Raw genomic sequence first — 16,849 nt, 5'->3', positions numbered from 1 at the left:
AAAGTCTAAAGTGTTGGCCAATCAATCTTTAAGGGGCAGACAATTTTCTCCATTGCAATTAATGTTTGAAAACTATCAAAATCTCTAGGATTATCTCTCTCTCTCTCTCTCTCTCTCTTTATATATATATATATATATATATATATATATATATATATATATTAATAGGCAAAACTTAGAGAATGTCTAATTAAAATTTCAAATTAAAGTCCAATTTTATGCCATGTGCCTCAAATTTTTTATTTTTAGAGAATTTTATTTCCTATTTTTTTTTAGATAATTTTATTTCCTAATTTAGAATCAAATGTGAGACTACATCATAAATATTCACCCAAGTGAGTTATTGAGTACAAAAACTAAAATGAGTCTAAAAAAAGCTTCACAATAACAAAAATTAAGAAGTAATAAAAAAAATGAACAGTTTATATTTTATACCTAATAATATTCTTACAAAACCTTTTTTTTAAGTTGAAAAAAAATAATAATAACTATCAATAATATTTAATTATATATGTAAGAATAAGACTATGCATCTTAGGACCCATTTGATAAGAAATTTTTAGTAACATTATTTAAGTGTTGTGAAAATACATGTGGATGAAAAAATGTTGTGAAAATACGTGTACTGTAGTTTAAACAACAGAACCAAACAGATCCTTAATGTATATGATTAAGATTTTGAGTTTGATTTTAGAGTCCATAATTAACGTTTAGCTTAAAATGCACTTTGTCTTCTTTGCTCACTCCACGTTCCTGGAAAAAGATGATAGTGGAATGTTGAATGTAGCGTACGTAGAATGTAGATGGGATCATGGGATGTTAAAAGGAGTACAGCGACGTGGGTCTAACTTATCGAGTGTCCTCTCGCATGCTACAAGAAAAAAATATTGACCGAAGAATTTGAGTACCTAGGCTGTGTTTGAGATAAGCCTGGACAGTTGTTTTAATATCTAACTTATTTTTACTATTATTTGTGAGTTTTATTACACTTTTTGTACTATTTATAAGTCCTACTGAATTATTTTAGCTAATTTTTAACTTTATTAACAATACTTTCAACAAAATATTTTCAATTTCAACTAAATAAGTTGTTTATAAACAGACACTTAGCTGCGTTTGGATTGTGTTTTGAAGAAAAGATTTTTGCATTTTGCTAAAAATTTGGTGGGTCTCATGTTATTGTTTATATACTTTTTTGTACCATTCATGAATTTCACTGTACTTTTTAGTACTCTTCATGGACTATATTGTACTATTTCAACTAACTTTTATACTTTCAGTAATAAAATTTTAGTTTCAACAAAATAAGCGGTATTCAAACACACTAGCCACCTGAGTTACCTTTGTGCTAGTTTAATGTAATCGCCTAATAGTTAGTGATGCACAATATATTTTACAACCCCCGATCACCCTGGTCATATCTTGAGAGAGGGAGAAAATTCCACTCATTTCCACGTTTCAAAGGGACATTCCACACTTTTCCATCCCTAAACAAACAAAGAAAAAAGCGCCGGCGGCAGACTATTCTTGAGGTGGCGGAAAATTTTCACCACGTTCTAAAATTCTTCAGTACTTCAAAGAATTTAATGATCGAAAAGGACGAAGGAGACTGGCAGAATTAGACTCTCGCAGTCTGGCTTTGATGCAAAGGGTCCTGAACGTGTCAAATCAAGAAAAATCACGGCCGCCTAAACTGGGTCCTCACGTTTTTTTATTTTTTTATTTTAGTTTCATCATTCTCTTTTTTGTCTTCTATATATAGATTGCATCAGACCCGATATTTGATATACTATTTTTTTTTTAAAACAAAACTTTAGAAGTGAGTTCCTAGCTGCTACCATTAACTTGTAAAAAAATAATGCCTGTATTCGGTAGGCTAGAGACTGAAGTAGCGGCTACGGCTCCTGCTCATAAGTTCCACGAGGTTAACAGCAAGAGAATACATGAGACAGCCAAAATTTGCCCCAAGTATTTTCAGAAAATTGACTTAAAAGAAGGTGAATGGGGAGGAGAGGGCTCTGTCACGTGCTGGTATTTTGTCATTGGTAAGTTAACTAAGATTTTTAATTTGTTGTTCATCTTCATCAAGTATCTTTGGATTCTCTAACGTTTTATATGTCAGGTTGCATGAAAACTTTTAAGTTCAGTGGCAGCTCCAAAACTTTTTTCTAGAGGATTCAGTAGTAGTGAAGTTAGGAATTTGTCACGGGACGATTAAAAAATAAAATCATTAATTTTTTTTTTGTATATATACAACTTCCATATTATATACAATAATCCAAAATAAATACAATTTAGTCCACAATACAACTATACCGAATGATAGTCTAAAAAATTTATTAATAGTTTAAAGATTAGTAAGACAACAACCATTAAATGCATAATAACTTGTTCTTTTTATATGTAATATTAATTAAATAAAAATATATGATAAAGAAGAATATTTTTTTATAAACAAGATAGAAATTCTATTATAATTTAATGTAAGTGTATATGTGTGTAGATAAAGAAGAATAATAACAAACCTACGAGTATGTGAAACTAAGAAAAAAAATTGATATAAATGTTTACTTTTGAAGTGTATGACTTTTTAACCATACACGTGGTCACTCTCTTAGAATTGGAGCAAACAGAGATAAAAGCTAAGAAAACTACTTGATCAAACAAAGATAAAAGCTAAGAAAATATAGAAGGGAGAAAGAGAGATAGAGAAAATGAGGAAATAATCACAGATATAAATATAAATATGCTGGTTGGAATGATAGTGTAAATTTTTGTTGACAAGGAAGAAAAGTGCAGGGAAAAACAGCTTCATTTTGCTGTCAACTAAAAAGTAAGCCAAAGTCCCAGATAGAAGGTTTTTTTTTTTTTTTTTTTTTTAACGAATGAGCAAAAATTTGAAACATTTTTTTATTATAAAATTAAATATTTTAAGAGTAGTGCTATTGACACAACACTTAGACAAAAATTTCACACCAAAATATAGGTGACAAGTTGTTAAAGGTAGGTAAAAAAAAGTGATATATTTGCAAAAAAAGAAAGGTAAAATAGTGTGTCAGTTGTGTGTCAAAGTAAAAAATAGTTATAACTTATCACTGAACTTCCATTATAAAATTAATTATTGTGAAAATATTGTAAAAGTAGTATTAAAATGATCATATTCAAGTTTATTTTAGTTGAATTTAAACTAAATTTAAGGTAAGGATGTTCAAATATTTATTTTAGGGGAGTCAAATTTTTTTTTTTTAATTTAATATAAAAAAAATTGTCAGGCTAGGGGGAACCCCTAGCCAGCGCGTAATGCCGCCCCTGTTTACGTTGTATAATATAGATTCTCCTCTTCTACACATTTTTAGTTAACTTTATATTGTGGATATTGACAATTATATATATATAAATATATAATGAGAAACCATTATATATTTTATAAATGTATGGTTTAAAAAATATGCAAACTAATATTGTATATAATTTAAACCGTATAATTATGATTGTTTTTAATTGTACCCATGCAAATGCACCAGATTACAGGCTAATTTTCTTAATAAACGAAGAAAATTAATAATTATGGTTCTCTTGAAACAATTTATAGGTATAAAGAATTCGAATCTGCAAGATTTTTATTCCAATTTTTTTTGAGTAAAAGTGCATCCAAATATTGAGAGGATGGGTCGAACTCTGATGTCCAAAGAAGCCGATTTCAAAAATTTTATTTTTCTTTATAAAAAAATTTCTTCCAAAGGAAATCTTGATGTCCATTTTTCGCATCTTTTTTTCCCTTATCCAATCTATTTTTTCTCTCTACTAACACCACCATCATCATTATTATTATTTATTTATTTATTAGCTTTATTAATAGTAGGAATAATAAATATATATATTTTTAGAGAGCTTTAACCTATGACATCTATTCTTGATAATAGCTCTTTATCATCAGACCAAGACACTAATCAGTTATTTGTATAGGAAGAGATTGAACCCTAGATCTCTTATTCAACTATCAGAGACTTTACCAGTTGAGCTAATTGGAATCTATGGAATAATAAACATCTTATTGTTGTTATTATTATTATTGTTAGTAATTAGTCATATTATTAGTATTGATATTAGAAGTTAGAAGTTTGAACTATAATAATAATTAGTAATCCTATTTTTTATTTAAGTATAATCATTATCATTATTATTGCTACTACTACAACAATTATCATTATCATTATTATTGCTACAACTACAACAATTACTCCAAACTACTATTTACATTTTCATTCTCATAGTAAATAATAAACCCTATGAATTCAGTAATATTGTAATTTTTATGTTTTTGTTGTTATCATCATCCCTAATTCCCTATTTTTATTCTTCAATACAAAGATAGTTAAGACTGGAAGAATTTGAACGATAGATATTTCTTTATTATTTAATTATCATTATTAGTACTACTACTATTGCAACAACAATAACAACTGCTACTACTACAATTACTTGAAACCACTATTTATATTTTCATTATCACAATAAATAATAAACCCTAAGAACTTAATAATTTGTTTAATTCTTATGTTGTGTTGTTGTTATTGTTATTATTAATATTATTATCATAATAATAATAATAATAATACAATGCTTAATTTCTTTATCTATTGACGAAAAACTAACAATTGCCTCTCCAATTGTCTTACTTTTATAATATCTCAAATAAATACATTCATTCCTTTTGAGAAATTTAATTTCTTAGAACTTGGTTAAGGCAAAAAAAAAAAGTAATGCTGTTAACACAGTTTTTATGTTTTTCAAGACAAATTTCATCACTGTTGAAGTTGTGGGTACATGCATGAGTTTCATATGCCTCCATTACTTACGGATGATCACTTTAACAATTGTAAAATTTGTTGTGAGAAAATTTGAGTTCGTAGCATTATTAAAAAAAAAATTGTTATGTTAACCAATGTCTTTTGTACTCATCAAAATGGTTTCGACAAGTACCACCTGCAATGAAAAATAGTAAAAACTAAAAAAAAAATATAAGATTTAAACTAAAATTGAGTTACACGAATCCTAGAACCAATAGATTTCATTAAAAAAATTCAACTTGAATGGGATCCAAAAGAAAATACTCCTCTCTCAAGCTCTCTCAAAAATTATATATTTCAACTAGCCACTTTATTAATACATGCACTTCTTCTAAAATATATATATATATATATATATATATATATATATATATATTGTAGCTCTTGTCAACAAGTTTCATCAAACCATTTTTTTCACTCTTTTAACCTTGAACTTATTATCACAGGTCATATTTAAGATAAGTAAATTCATTTTATGTTTTGCTTAATATGCTTTATATACAATTGTTGTTAAAAACTCTATTCTTAATTTGATTTTAAGTGAATTTGCCAACTACTTGTAAAGGATTTTCTTTTTAAATTTTTTTATTAGCCAAAAACAATATATAACACAACAATTAAGTGAAAATCACACAAATAAACCGAACTATATTTTTTTTACTTAAAGTTATCACCTTAAAACTAAAATTCTATCAAGGCGGTTTGAAATGAGAAAAATTATATATAATAGGGATTTGCTTTCGTATTCAAAATTATTAGAATATATATGCACGTCCTTCAATGCCAAGCCCAAAAAATGAAAATTTTTATTGATAATCCAACAAATCCGAAGAACTTCTTCAAACATAACCACAGCTGAATCTGAGAAAAGGACAAGAGCTCGCAAAGGTAAAAGTGCAAATGATATTGAGTCTAAAAACAAACCTGAACAAACTATTTGGAAATGCCTTTTGTCTCTGAGAAAATGAGGTTTCCTTGGAGATTTTCTTTAGCCCTTTGCTCACCATGTCCTGTTCAACCCCAAATGTTTATAGATATCTTTGATTTAATATATATATAAAATTTATTTACTTATAATTTAATCTATGTTATAAATATCATATTTATATACATACTCTACTACCATCCCTAAAACATTTCTCTCTCTTACCAATATTTTTCTATATATTGTATTATTATAGCATATATTTATAATTTTATTTTTATATATCCTTGATCTATGCGGATTTGATTGATAAGTGTGTGTATTTACTTTTATTATATATGTATGTATTTGGCCAGTAGTACGTTTAAAACGTGTCTAACATGTATGGAAAACTACATACATACATATATATATATATATATATATATATATATATATATATATATATATATATATATATATATATATATTAAAGTGAACAAGAATATAAAAGGGTGAAGTTTACCGTGTCCATTCTTGTTTTGATATTTTTATATTGATTGTTTTTGTTTGAGACTGTAGATGGGAAAGCTGTAATGTCTAGGGAGATACTTGAAAAGGTGGATAACGAAAATCAGTCAGTCACATACAATGTGATTGGAGGAGTACTCAAGGAGACTTACCAGAGTTTCAAATTCATTGTTCAAGCCATTCCAAAAGATGAGGGGAGTTTGGTCCGTTGGACTTTAATATATGAGAAACTAAATGTAGATGTTCCTGATCCAAATGCAATGCTTCAGTTTGGAATTGATGTGACCGCAGAAATTGATGCATATCTAATCCAGGAGGAGCTGGAAAAAAAGACTATAGCATGATGCATATGAAATAGCATAATATGTTTTAGCAAAAAAACCAGAAGAAGAAGAAGAATAAGCACAATATGTTGTGTTAAATAAAATTTGCGGACCTACTTGTATTATTGATAATATGTACTCGCCGTATGAATCTTTTTTTTCTTTTGAAAACCCTCCTTTTGTGTACTATAAAAGTTCGGGAGAATAAAACTTACTCGTATTGTTTCTCATGTGTACTTTCATGTTATCTTTGTATGCACATGATATGGGTATCTTCCTTTATTGCCTCATGCAGCTTGTTCTCAGGATTGTACTATTGTATACTTTAAATTAATATTGCTTCCAGTTTATGTATTGAAAACTGTATTGAGTAATATTACATTCACAAACTATTTTATAACATTTTTACAAAAACGATGTTGTAGCCAACTTTTTATTGGTTCTCATTTGAATTAACTATGAACATCACCTTTTTATTTATTGAAGAGGATGAAATAGGAGATGGATCTCTCCTTGAAGCATGACAGTACGGTATTGACATGTGGATGGTCGACGAGTTAATGTTACAAGGACACGTAGTGGACGGTTGTAACATTAGGCCTCCGTTTGTATTGATTAGGCTTTAAGGATTCCTAACCGGAATCAACTTGCATCTCGCGATAAGTCTGATATGGCTTTGCTTGATCTTCACGTAAACGTGAATAAGGAGAGTTCTTGCGTCACACGTTAAACCATAATCAAAAGACTCCTATAAGGAAAAAAACTCTATAAGGTATGCAGAATCAAAGATGTGCTATCCTAAAAGGAAAGGGTTTCCTGGCCAAGGCATGAATGATAACCCTACACTAATATAAATACCCCAAAACCCTCATAAATCAAGGTATGCATAATTGACTCAACTCTGACACTTTAGGGTTGTGAAAAGTTCTAACTTGACCTTTGGAGGGTTTTTGGCTGGCACCACACCGGTGCTCTCTGATAGGTCTCTATTCTTCTTTTGTAGGTGCTGTTTCGATTTGAGAGTGCGTGTAGCTTACTGGTAATTTTTTAAGCATCATCAATTGGCGCCGTCTGTGGGAAGGATTATCAGCATCGGAGGGTAATCAGCCTTTGCTCTACCCTTGAGACAAAAAGCTGCATGGTACTCATTCGATCGATGGCAACAACCAACAATCAAGGCGACAAACCGCACGCCACAACTTTAGAGAGGCAAGTCCAAACGCTTGCGGCGAAAGTTGAGTGCCTAACCAAGCAAAATCATGATCTAGAAGAGCAACTGTGGCAAAGGAATGCACACCCAAGCACACCAGAGTAAGCCCAGGAAGGTGCAAGTGCGGAAGGGAGGAACCCGAAAGGGCCTGAGGGTAGCAACACTCCAAGTAGACCGAAATGGTAGGACACTAACCAGCCATCCATCTCAGACACCCTACCACATCACATAGCAGCTAAGATGCAGGAGATGAGGGAAAGGATGGATGTGATGATGAACGCCCTAAGAGGTCGAATCTCCAGCAACCTAGATGACTTAGTCCATAGAACTGATTCGCCTTACATAGCGCTCGTAAGTTCATGCCCCCTTCCCCCAAAATTTCGCATGCCTCAGGTGGAGAATTATGACGGATCCAAGGACCCATTGGATCACTTGGAGTCTTTCAAGACCCTAATGCATTTTCAGGGTGTACCGGATGAAATCATGTGTAGGGCTTTTCCCACCATATTGAAAGGACCTGCAAGGGGCTAGTACAGTAGGCTGACGCCTAATTCCATCAGCACTTTTAAGGAATTAGGCGCACAGTTCATATCACACTTTATCGGGAGTCACCGGCATAAGAAGTCTACCGCGTGTCTGATGAACATTAGACAACGAGAAGACGAGACTCTAAGATCATACATAGCTCTCTTTAACAAGGAAGCCCTCTTGATAAACGAGGAGGATGACAAGATCCTTGTAGCAGCGTTCACAAACGGGCTACGGAAGAGTAAGTTCCTGTTTTCTCTGTATAAGAATGACCCAAAGACTATGTCCGAAGTGTTTTACAGGGCAACGAAGTACATGAAAGCTAAGGATGCCTTGCTGGCCCGAGAGAAAAAGCCTAGAAAAAGGGAAAGGTAGGAAGATACACGACCGGATAAGGGACGGAAGATGGCTAGAACCGGAGAGCGACGGGAAGATCGACGACCCAAACTGCCCGTGGGAAGATTCACGAACTTCACCCCTCTCACAGCCCCAATCCACCAAGTGTTAATGTAGATCAAAGATGAAGGAACCCTGACGTTTCCTAGCAAGCTGAAGGGAGATCCGAACAAGAGGCCAAAAGATAGATACTGTCGTTTTCATGGCGACCATGGCCACGATACGACGGATTGTTATGACTTAAAACAGCAAATTGAAGCCCTCATTAGGTAAGGAAGGTTGCAAAGGTTTGTAAGGAAGGAGAGAACGGATCAACTCCAGGAACAAAATCCTCGACGGGAGAACAAGCATCCCAAACCACCTGTAAGAGACATACGAATGATTGTAGGGGGCATTACTTCTGCAGGGTCGTCCAAAAAGGCCAGAAAAACCTATTCACGGATGGTTTAAAGCGTCCAGTTTACAGGTTCCTCACTGAAAATGACGCGACGTGATAACCCCAGCATCAGGTTTTCGGAAGAAGATGCGCGACGCCTTCACCACCCACATGACGACGCGCTCGTCGTCAGCATACGGGCAGGGGACTACAACATGCATCGAGTTTTGGTGGACAACGGAAGCTCAGCAGATATCCTCTACTACCCTGCTTTTCAGCAAATGGGGATTGGTAGAGAATAACTGGTCCCAACGAATGCACCCCTTGTTGGCTTCGGAGGGACAAGGGTTTACCCTTTGGGCATCCTCACGTTGTCTGTGACGTTCGGGGATTACCCACAGCAAGTAACCAAGGATGTAGCTTTTCTTGTGGCCGACTGCTCTTCTGCTTATAACGTCATCCTCGGACGACCCACTCTCAATGCATGGAAGGCTGTTACCTCGACCTACCATCTAATGGTCAAATTCTCCACCCCTCCCCCCCCCCCCCCCGAATACAGAGTTGGAGAGCTGCGTGGAAATCAGGTGGCCGCATGGGAATGCTACATCGCAATGATGGAAATGGATGACCACCTACAAGCAATGAGCATCGAGGAACAGTGAACGGTGGCAGAACCAGTGGAAGAGTTAGAAGAAGTACACTTGGATGATTCTAAGCCCGAACGGACCACAAGAATCGGTACCTTGGCTAGCCAAACAGTCCGACATGCACTCGCATTATTCCTCAAGGAAAACCAAGATGTTTTTGCATGGAGTCATGAGGACATGCCGGGGATAGACCCGTCGATCATAGTTCATAGGTTGAACATGTCACCCTCTTTCTCCCCTGTCTGGAAGAAGAAAGGAGTGTTCGCCCTTGAGCGAGATCGAGCCATAGCAGAATAAGTACGGAAGCTACAAGAAGCGGACTTCATACGCGAGGTGTACTACCCTCATTGGTTGGCAAATGTAGTAATAATTAAGAAGGCCAATGGGAAGTGGAGAATGTGTGTTGACTTCACAGATCTGAATAGGGCCTGCCCTAAGGATAGTTACCCACTCCCACGTATTGACACCCTGGTAGACTCCACCGCAAGACATGAACTCTTGAGCTTCATGGATGCCTTCTCTGGTTACAACCAAATTAAATTGGATAAGGTTGATCAGGAGAAAACCTCGTTCGTAATGAGTCAGGGGATTTTCTGCTATAAAGTAATGCCTTTTGGGCTTAAAAACACAAGAGCCACATATCAGAGATTGATGAACAAGATGTTCATGCACCAAATTGGCAAAAACGTGCAAGTTTATGTAGATGATATGTTGGTAAAAAGCGTGTGGGAGTACGATCAGCTGTGGGACCTCCAGGAGACTTTCGATACTTTTCAGTCATATAAAATGAAGCTGAATCTGAGCAAATGCGCGTTCGAAGTAACTGCAGGAAAATTTTTGGGATTTGTGGTATCCCAAAGGGGCATTGAAGTCAACCCAGATAAGGTAAAGGCGATCATGGAACTATCTCCTTCAAGGACGGTAAAGGAAGTACACAGCTTGACCGGCAAAATCGCAGCCTTGAACAAATTCATATCAAGAGCGACGGAAAAATACCTCCCACTCTTCCGCATATTGAAGAGATCATTTGAATGGACAAACGAGTGCCAAAAGGCATTTGAAGAGTTAAAGGTGTATCTCCTCGCTCCGCCGTTGCTCAGCCCATCTATGCCGGGGGAAGAATTATTCCTATACCTTGCCGTCTCCTCAGCAGCGGTCAGTGCAGCTCTCATTAGAGAAGAAGGTAAGGTACAAAGGCCCGTCTACTTTATAAGCCGAGCACTGAGAGGGGCAGAAGAGAGGTACCCTCAGATGGAAAAACTCACATTTGCTCTAGTAACCATAACTCAGAAACTCAAACCATACTTTCAAGCGCATACCATAAATGTCCTGACAGATAAACCCTTACGAAGAGCAATGAGTAATGTCGAAGCTGCCAGGTGGATGGCGCTATGGGTGATCAAGCTGAGTGAATTCGATATTCAATATCAGCCACGGGCAGTCGTGGAAGGACAGATGTTGGCAGACTTCATCACCGAATTCACTATCATAAAAGATCAGGGGGCAGAAGAGACGCCCATATGGAGAGTCCATACAGATGGATCTGCCAATAAACATGCTGGAGGTGTTGGAGTTGTACTCCACACCCCGGAGGGAGATAGGATCGAATGCATGATCCGTTTGGACTTCTCTACTACCAACAACGAGGCGAAATACGAGGCCTTGATAGTAGGACTAGACTTTGCAATAGCGGTAGGAGCTAAGAGTGTGGTCGTATACTCCGATTCTCAAATCGTGACCAGCCAGGTTAATGGGAGCTATGACTGCAAGAATGAAAGGATGAAAAGGTATCTCGAGAAAGTGAAAGGTCGAACGAATAACCTCCAAATCAAGATGATTCAAATCCCAAGGGAGGAAAACCAAGAAGCCGACTGGCTCACAAAGGCAGCTTCGGCCAAACCTATGATCATCCCTAAACAGGTCTTGTCTTTTGTCCAGCTCTCATCATTATTAGATGACCTTAGCATGCAGGAGGTAAGCAATGAGTGTTGTTGGACGGCTCCAATAGTGGCGTATCTCAAGGAAGGCAAGTTACCCGATAACAAAGAGGACGTAAGGAAGTTGAAGGTTAAGGCTGCCCGGTTCGTTTTGATCAAAGACGTCCAGTACAAAAGAGGATTCTCCCAACCACACCTTAGATGCCTCGACCGCGAAGAAACGGACTACGTGATGAGGGAAGTCCATGAAGGAGTTTGTGGAAACCATTCTGGATCAAGGTCTTTAGTGCACAAGCTACTCCGAGCAAGATACTACTGGCCAACAATGCAGAAGGATGCCCACACATATGTTAGAGCTTGCAACAAGTGCCAACGATTTGGCAATTTCATAAGGCAACTAACGGAAGAACTTACCCCTATGACGGCCCCATAGCCGTTTGTACAATGGGGATTAGACATCATGGGTCCGTTCCTGACAACGATGAGGCAGCTAAAGTTCTTAGTGGTTGGTATTGACTACTTCACCAAATGGGTGGAAGCAGAGGCTCTGGCCACTATCATGGAGAAGGATATCCGTAGTTTTGTATGGAGAAGTATTATTTGCAGGTATGGAATTCTGAGGGTGCTCATTTTGGACAACGGGAAACAATTCGACAACGACACATTCAGAGACTTTTGTTCCCAGCTTGGGATCAAGAATCACTACTCGTCACCCGCTCACCCTTAGGCCAACGAACAGGTTGAAGTCGCGAACCGGTCCTTGCTTAAGATTATCAAGACCCGGCTCGAGGGGGCAAAGGGCATATGGCCGGACGAGTTACCGAGTGTTTTATGGGCGTACAGGACAATGGCGAGAACACCAATAGGGGAAACACCGTTTCGATTGGCGTATAGTAGTGAGGCTCTCATACCGGCAGAGGTAGGATTAACAAGCTACCATGTGGAGAACTACGACAAGAGTAAGAATGACGAAGCTTTACGTTTACAGCTCGACCTTGTGGACGAAGTCAGGGCCGCAGGTGCACAGAGATTAGCGCGATACCAAGACCTGATGGCAAAGCATTACAACTCCAAGGTTAGGCACATGGATTTCCAGGTGGGAGATCCGATCTTAAGAAAAGTACTCGGTGCTACAAAGGATGCCTCCCAAGGGAAACTGGGTCCTAACTGGGAAGGACCATACAGGATCATTTCATGGCATATGAAAGGAACGTACAACGTAGAGACACTGGACGGAAGAAAGCTGAGTCATCCATGGAACATGGAGCACCTGAAAAAATACTACCACCAATAGACAAAGGGCAAAGACAACAGCAACATTTACCTCCTCATTTCCAGTTTATTTTTAGATAGTCATAATTTTTACTTCCTAAAACCAAAGTTTTTTTTATTATTTTCTATAAACAATATAGTCTACTAGTCCGTTTTAATAAGAGGAGTTTGATTCAGAACGTATGGAATATGTTTTGCTCAAAATCTACAAAGTCCACATAGTGGACGGATCATCCAAAATGGATAAAAATGTATTAAGTCCACTAAGTGGACGGATCATCCAAAAAGATGAAAATGTGTCAAGTCCACTAAGTGGACGGATCATCCAAAAAGGGTGAAAGATTATCAAGTCCACATAGTGGACAAATCATCCAAGAAGGATGAAAATGTGTTAAGTTCACATAGTGGACGGATTATCCAAGAAGGATGAAAACCTACCAAATCCACAAAGTGGACGGATCATCCAAGAAGGATGAAAACCTACCAAGTCCACAAAGTGGACGGGTCATCCAAGAATGATGAAAATCTAACAAGTCCACACAGTGGATGGACCATCCAAGAAGTATGAAAGTTTAACAAGTCACATAGTGGACGGATCATCCAAGAAAGATGAAAATTTATTAAGACCACACAGTGGACGGAACAACCAAGAAGGATGAAAGTCTACAACGTCCATGATGTGGACGGATCATCCCAGGAAGGATAAAAATTGATCAAGTCCATGATTTGGACGGGTCATCCCAAGATGGATGAAAATCTACCAAGACCACGCATTGGACGGGTCATCCTATCCAGAACGCAATGTACAGGTCCACAAAATGGACGGATCATCCTCTCAAGGATGAAATGTATAAGTCAAAATTGTGAGATGGACGGACCTCACAAGTAAACGATGACTTAATCGTACATACAAGTCCACATTTGGACGGACACCTGTGATATGATTAGATTACCTATTGTACGAGCCATAAATTAAAAAATGCACGTCGGATAAAAACAAGCAAATAAGCTAGTTAAACCCTACAAGAGGAATTCTGTCCATAAACAAAATACGACGATTAAAAGTTGTCCTTAACATTTAAATAAAATAAAAAAAACTACTACTACTAATGCTGGTAGGGAGTGCTTTCAAGCTTATGTTCATTGTTTGGTTGATCTTGAGCAGGAGTCTGGCCTTCGTCCACAAGAGGAGCATTAACAGCAAACAAGTCTTATGTACTCTCTGAATGGACGGAGTGGGCTAATGTCTGCCCTTGGACGTCTATGGAGACATGGGACACGTCTAAATCTGGATACAAGGCCTTAACTTGACAGAGGGCATCATCAAATCCTTCAGCAAAAGAGCTCCCAAGTTCTGCTAAAAGAAGATCAGAGTCATGATACTCCCAGATCGCCTCCTTTTTGGCTTCACGGAGCTAACTCCTGGCGTCCGTCACCTCCTTTTCTTTATCCTTCAAGATTTGTGTTAGCTGCTCCGTCTGCTTTTCTAGCTCTCCTCTGACTTGCTCAGAACAGGTAAGCTTTCTCTCCATGCTAATCTTCCAAGCCTTCAGATCATGAAGCTTGTCCTCCATCAACTTATTTTTCTTCCTGAGACGGTCCAAGGTTGTCTCATGATTCAGACAATGACCCATCAACCCCTTCATCATCAACATGGCCTAAAAGCAAAGTCAAAATGAATACGATAAAATGACGAATAAGGAAGGACGGGTTCAAGGCTATGGACGGGTTTAAAATACTTGAGCAACGGTAAAAAGGCTCGTCTCTCCCATCGCCTCTGTAGCATGATTACCAAGGTTCTCGTAGTCGTCGACAATCATGATAGACGAGAGTTTTTCTAAGGCATACTCGAAATCTTCTCGCAGGAGGACGGGTGGTTTCTCACCAACAGGAGCTGGACCTTTCATCAAACCTTTACCCTTTCCATACCCCATAGGAGTGACCGTTCTTTTGGTCTCGGCTTCCAGCACTACGACGGGCTCAGGGGTTGTTTTCTGTTTCTTTTGTTGACGGTCCATTTTCTCCGGTTGCTTCCGTTTGGACGGAACGGATGAACTTGTCCCCTTAATATGTTGACTGGCCTTCTGTTTCTTCTTAGCTGCTTACTGCTTGCTGCTTGATGAAGGCTCTTCTTTTGGCAGCGTCCATTTCTGCAAAAAAAAAAAAATGGATGTGCAGCATTAGAAAAGTATGAGTAAAAGAAACTGAAAGTGTTTAATGACAGGCTTTCGTTTGCGAACTCTATTATTGTAACTACGGGCGGCTGAAATTGGTTCAGGACCTTCACAATACCAGTGGAGTGTGTCGAGGGTGACTAATTTTTCCCATGTCCTCTCTTCAAGCTTGGTCTTATTAAAAATCCTCTCCAAAAAGCTCCACTGCTCCAATGAAACTTGCGGACGGTCTCGAGCTGCAAAAGACGACGTTTAGAGTAACTTACAAAATATAAAAGCAAGGTTTGAGCATACACGGGAATACTAAACTAAGTGCATACCCAACGGAGGCATTATGCCCTATGTTGTGTCGACGGGCATATATTTGTTATCCCCTGGATGACACATCCACTCGTCCCCTTCCATGAAAAAATACCTACTCTTCTAGTCCCTATTAGAGTCGGGTGTATCACGTACGAGCCTCAACAACGGGCTCCTAGCCACAAAACTATACATGCCCTTTGACTTTGTGATCTCAGTAGGACGGTAACAATGAAAAAATTCTTCCACCGTTAGCCTTCGTGCACCGTCTGACATGGCCCCGTATAAGACCTCCACGCCTATGAAAACCCTCCAGGTGTTTGGGGAGATTTATGCGATGGATAAGCCAAGATACTGAAGGAGTCGATGGTGGAGAAAGCTCAGAGGAAATCTGAGCCCTGCCTTTGAGCGTGGACCTAAAATCATTGACCGTCCACAAGGGTAGCATTACGAACTCCCTAAGGCCGTCAAGACAAATTACAGATTGGACGGGGGGATCGACGCCGTCTAGGCCATCACTTGAAGCCTCCTCTGAACTATCCGACTCCAAACCTTCGTCATCTAAGGAAGGAGAAGTAGCGGATGGATTCCTTTCTTCACTTGAAGTGTCAAGGTCTTTTTGACCTGACGGGAATCCTTCATCGTAGCCCGCCCCATCGTGGACAAACGAATGATTACTTGACGCACTAGACATTACCTACATATGACGGTAAAACCTAAAACACAGATGGATCTACAGAAAGTGCGTGGATTCAAAAAAGAAAAAGTTCAGTGAAGGGAGTACATACCGGATTGAAATCAAACAGTATGAGAAGATGGAGAGATTAGAAGGACGGTACAAGTGCGCAAAGTAAACGACGGTGGTGCTCCGATTGCAAAATTTCTATAAGAAGGTGAGAATGAAGAAAGAGAAGGCAAGTTTTTATAGAGCAAAGGGCACAGAATACGAAGGGATGCCTTGCTTAGGGTGAACAGCTAATAGATGAAAGTCGCGTGTCCCTTGTCATAAATAATCTTAGCCAACCTGTCTTGATAGGTTACCATGAAAAAGGAAGACTGCCACTCCATGGGTCCGTCTAGTTTGTAGTGACGGACTCAAGGAGTGAGGGGGCAACCGAAGAGGATGAAATAGGAGACGGATCTCTCCTTGAAGCATGACGGTACGGTATTGACATGTGGATGGTCGACGGGTCAATGTTACAAGGACACGTAGTGGACGGTTGTAACATTGGGCCTCCATTTGTATTGATTAGGCTTTAAGGATTTCTAACCGGAATCAACTTGCATCTCGCGATAAGTCTGATATGGCTTTGCTTGATCTCCACACAAACGTGAATAAGGAGAGTTCTTGCGTCACACGTTAAACCATAATCAAAAGACTCTTATAAGGAAAAGAACTCT

At 37.9% G+C, this 16,849-nt stretch overlaps 2 protein-coding genes across 2 annotated transcripts; both read left to right on the top strand.

Moving 5' to 3' along the window:
- The first annotated feature begins 1,783 nt into the window (after nucleotides 1–1,783).
- On the top strand, nucleotides 1,784–6,913 carry LOC142619174 (MLP-like protein 43). The gene is made up of 2 exons (XM_075792251.1): nucleotides 1,784–2,045; nucleotides 6,337–6,913. Exons 1-2 carry the CDS (start codon nucleotides 1,859–1,861, stop codon nucleotides 6,627–6,629), a joined length of 480 nt encoding a protein of 159 aa, XP_075648366.1. The 5' UTR covers nucleotides 1,784–1,858; the 3' UTR covers nucleotides 6,630–6,913.
- A 3,749-nt stretch (nucleotides 6,914–10,662) lies between these two features.
- Nucleotides 10,663–14,285, top strand: LOC142620836 (uncharacterized). The gene is made up of 3 exons (XM_075794134.1): nucleotides 10,663–11,846; nucleotides 12,546–12,721; nucleotides 14,140–14,285. The coding sequence occupies exons 1-3, from the start codon at nucleotides 10,663–10,665 to the stop codon at nucleotides 14,283–14,285; spliced, it is 1,506 nt and encodes a 501-aa protein (XP_075650249.1).
- The last annotated feature ends 2,564 nt before the right edge of the window (nucleotides 14,286–16,849 follow it).

Source organism: Castanea sativa, chromosome 12 (assembly GCF_040712315.1).
Source record: "Castanea sativa cultivar Marrone di Chiusa Pesio chromosome 12, ASM4071231v1".
Classification (NCBI taxonomy): Eukaryota; Viridiplantae; Streptophyta; class Magnoliopsida; order Fagales; family Fagaceae; genus Castanea; species Castanea sativa.
This window is presented reverse-complemented; position numbering and strand designations above follow the sequence as displayed.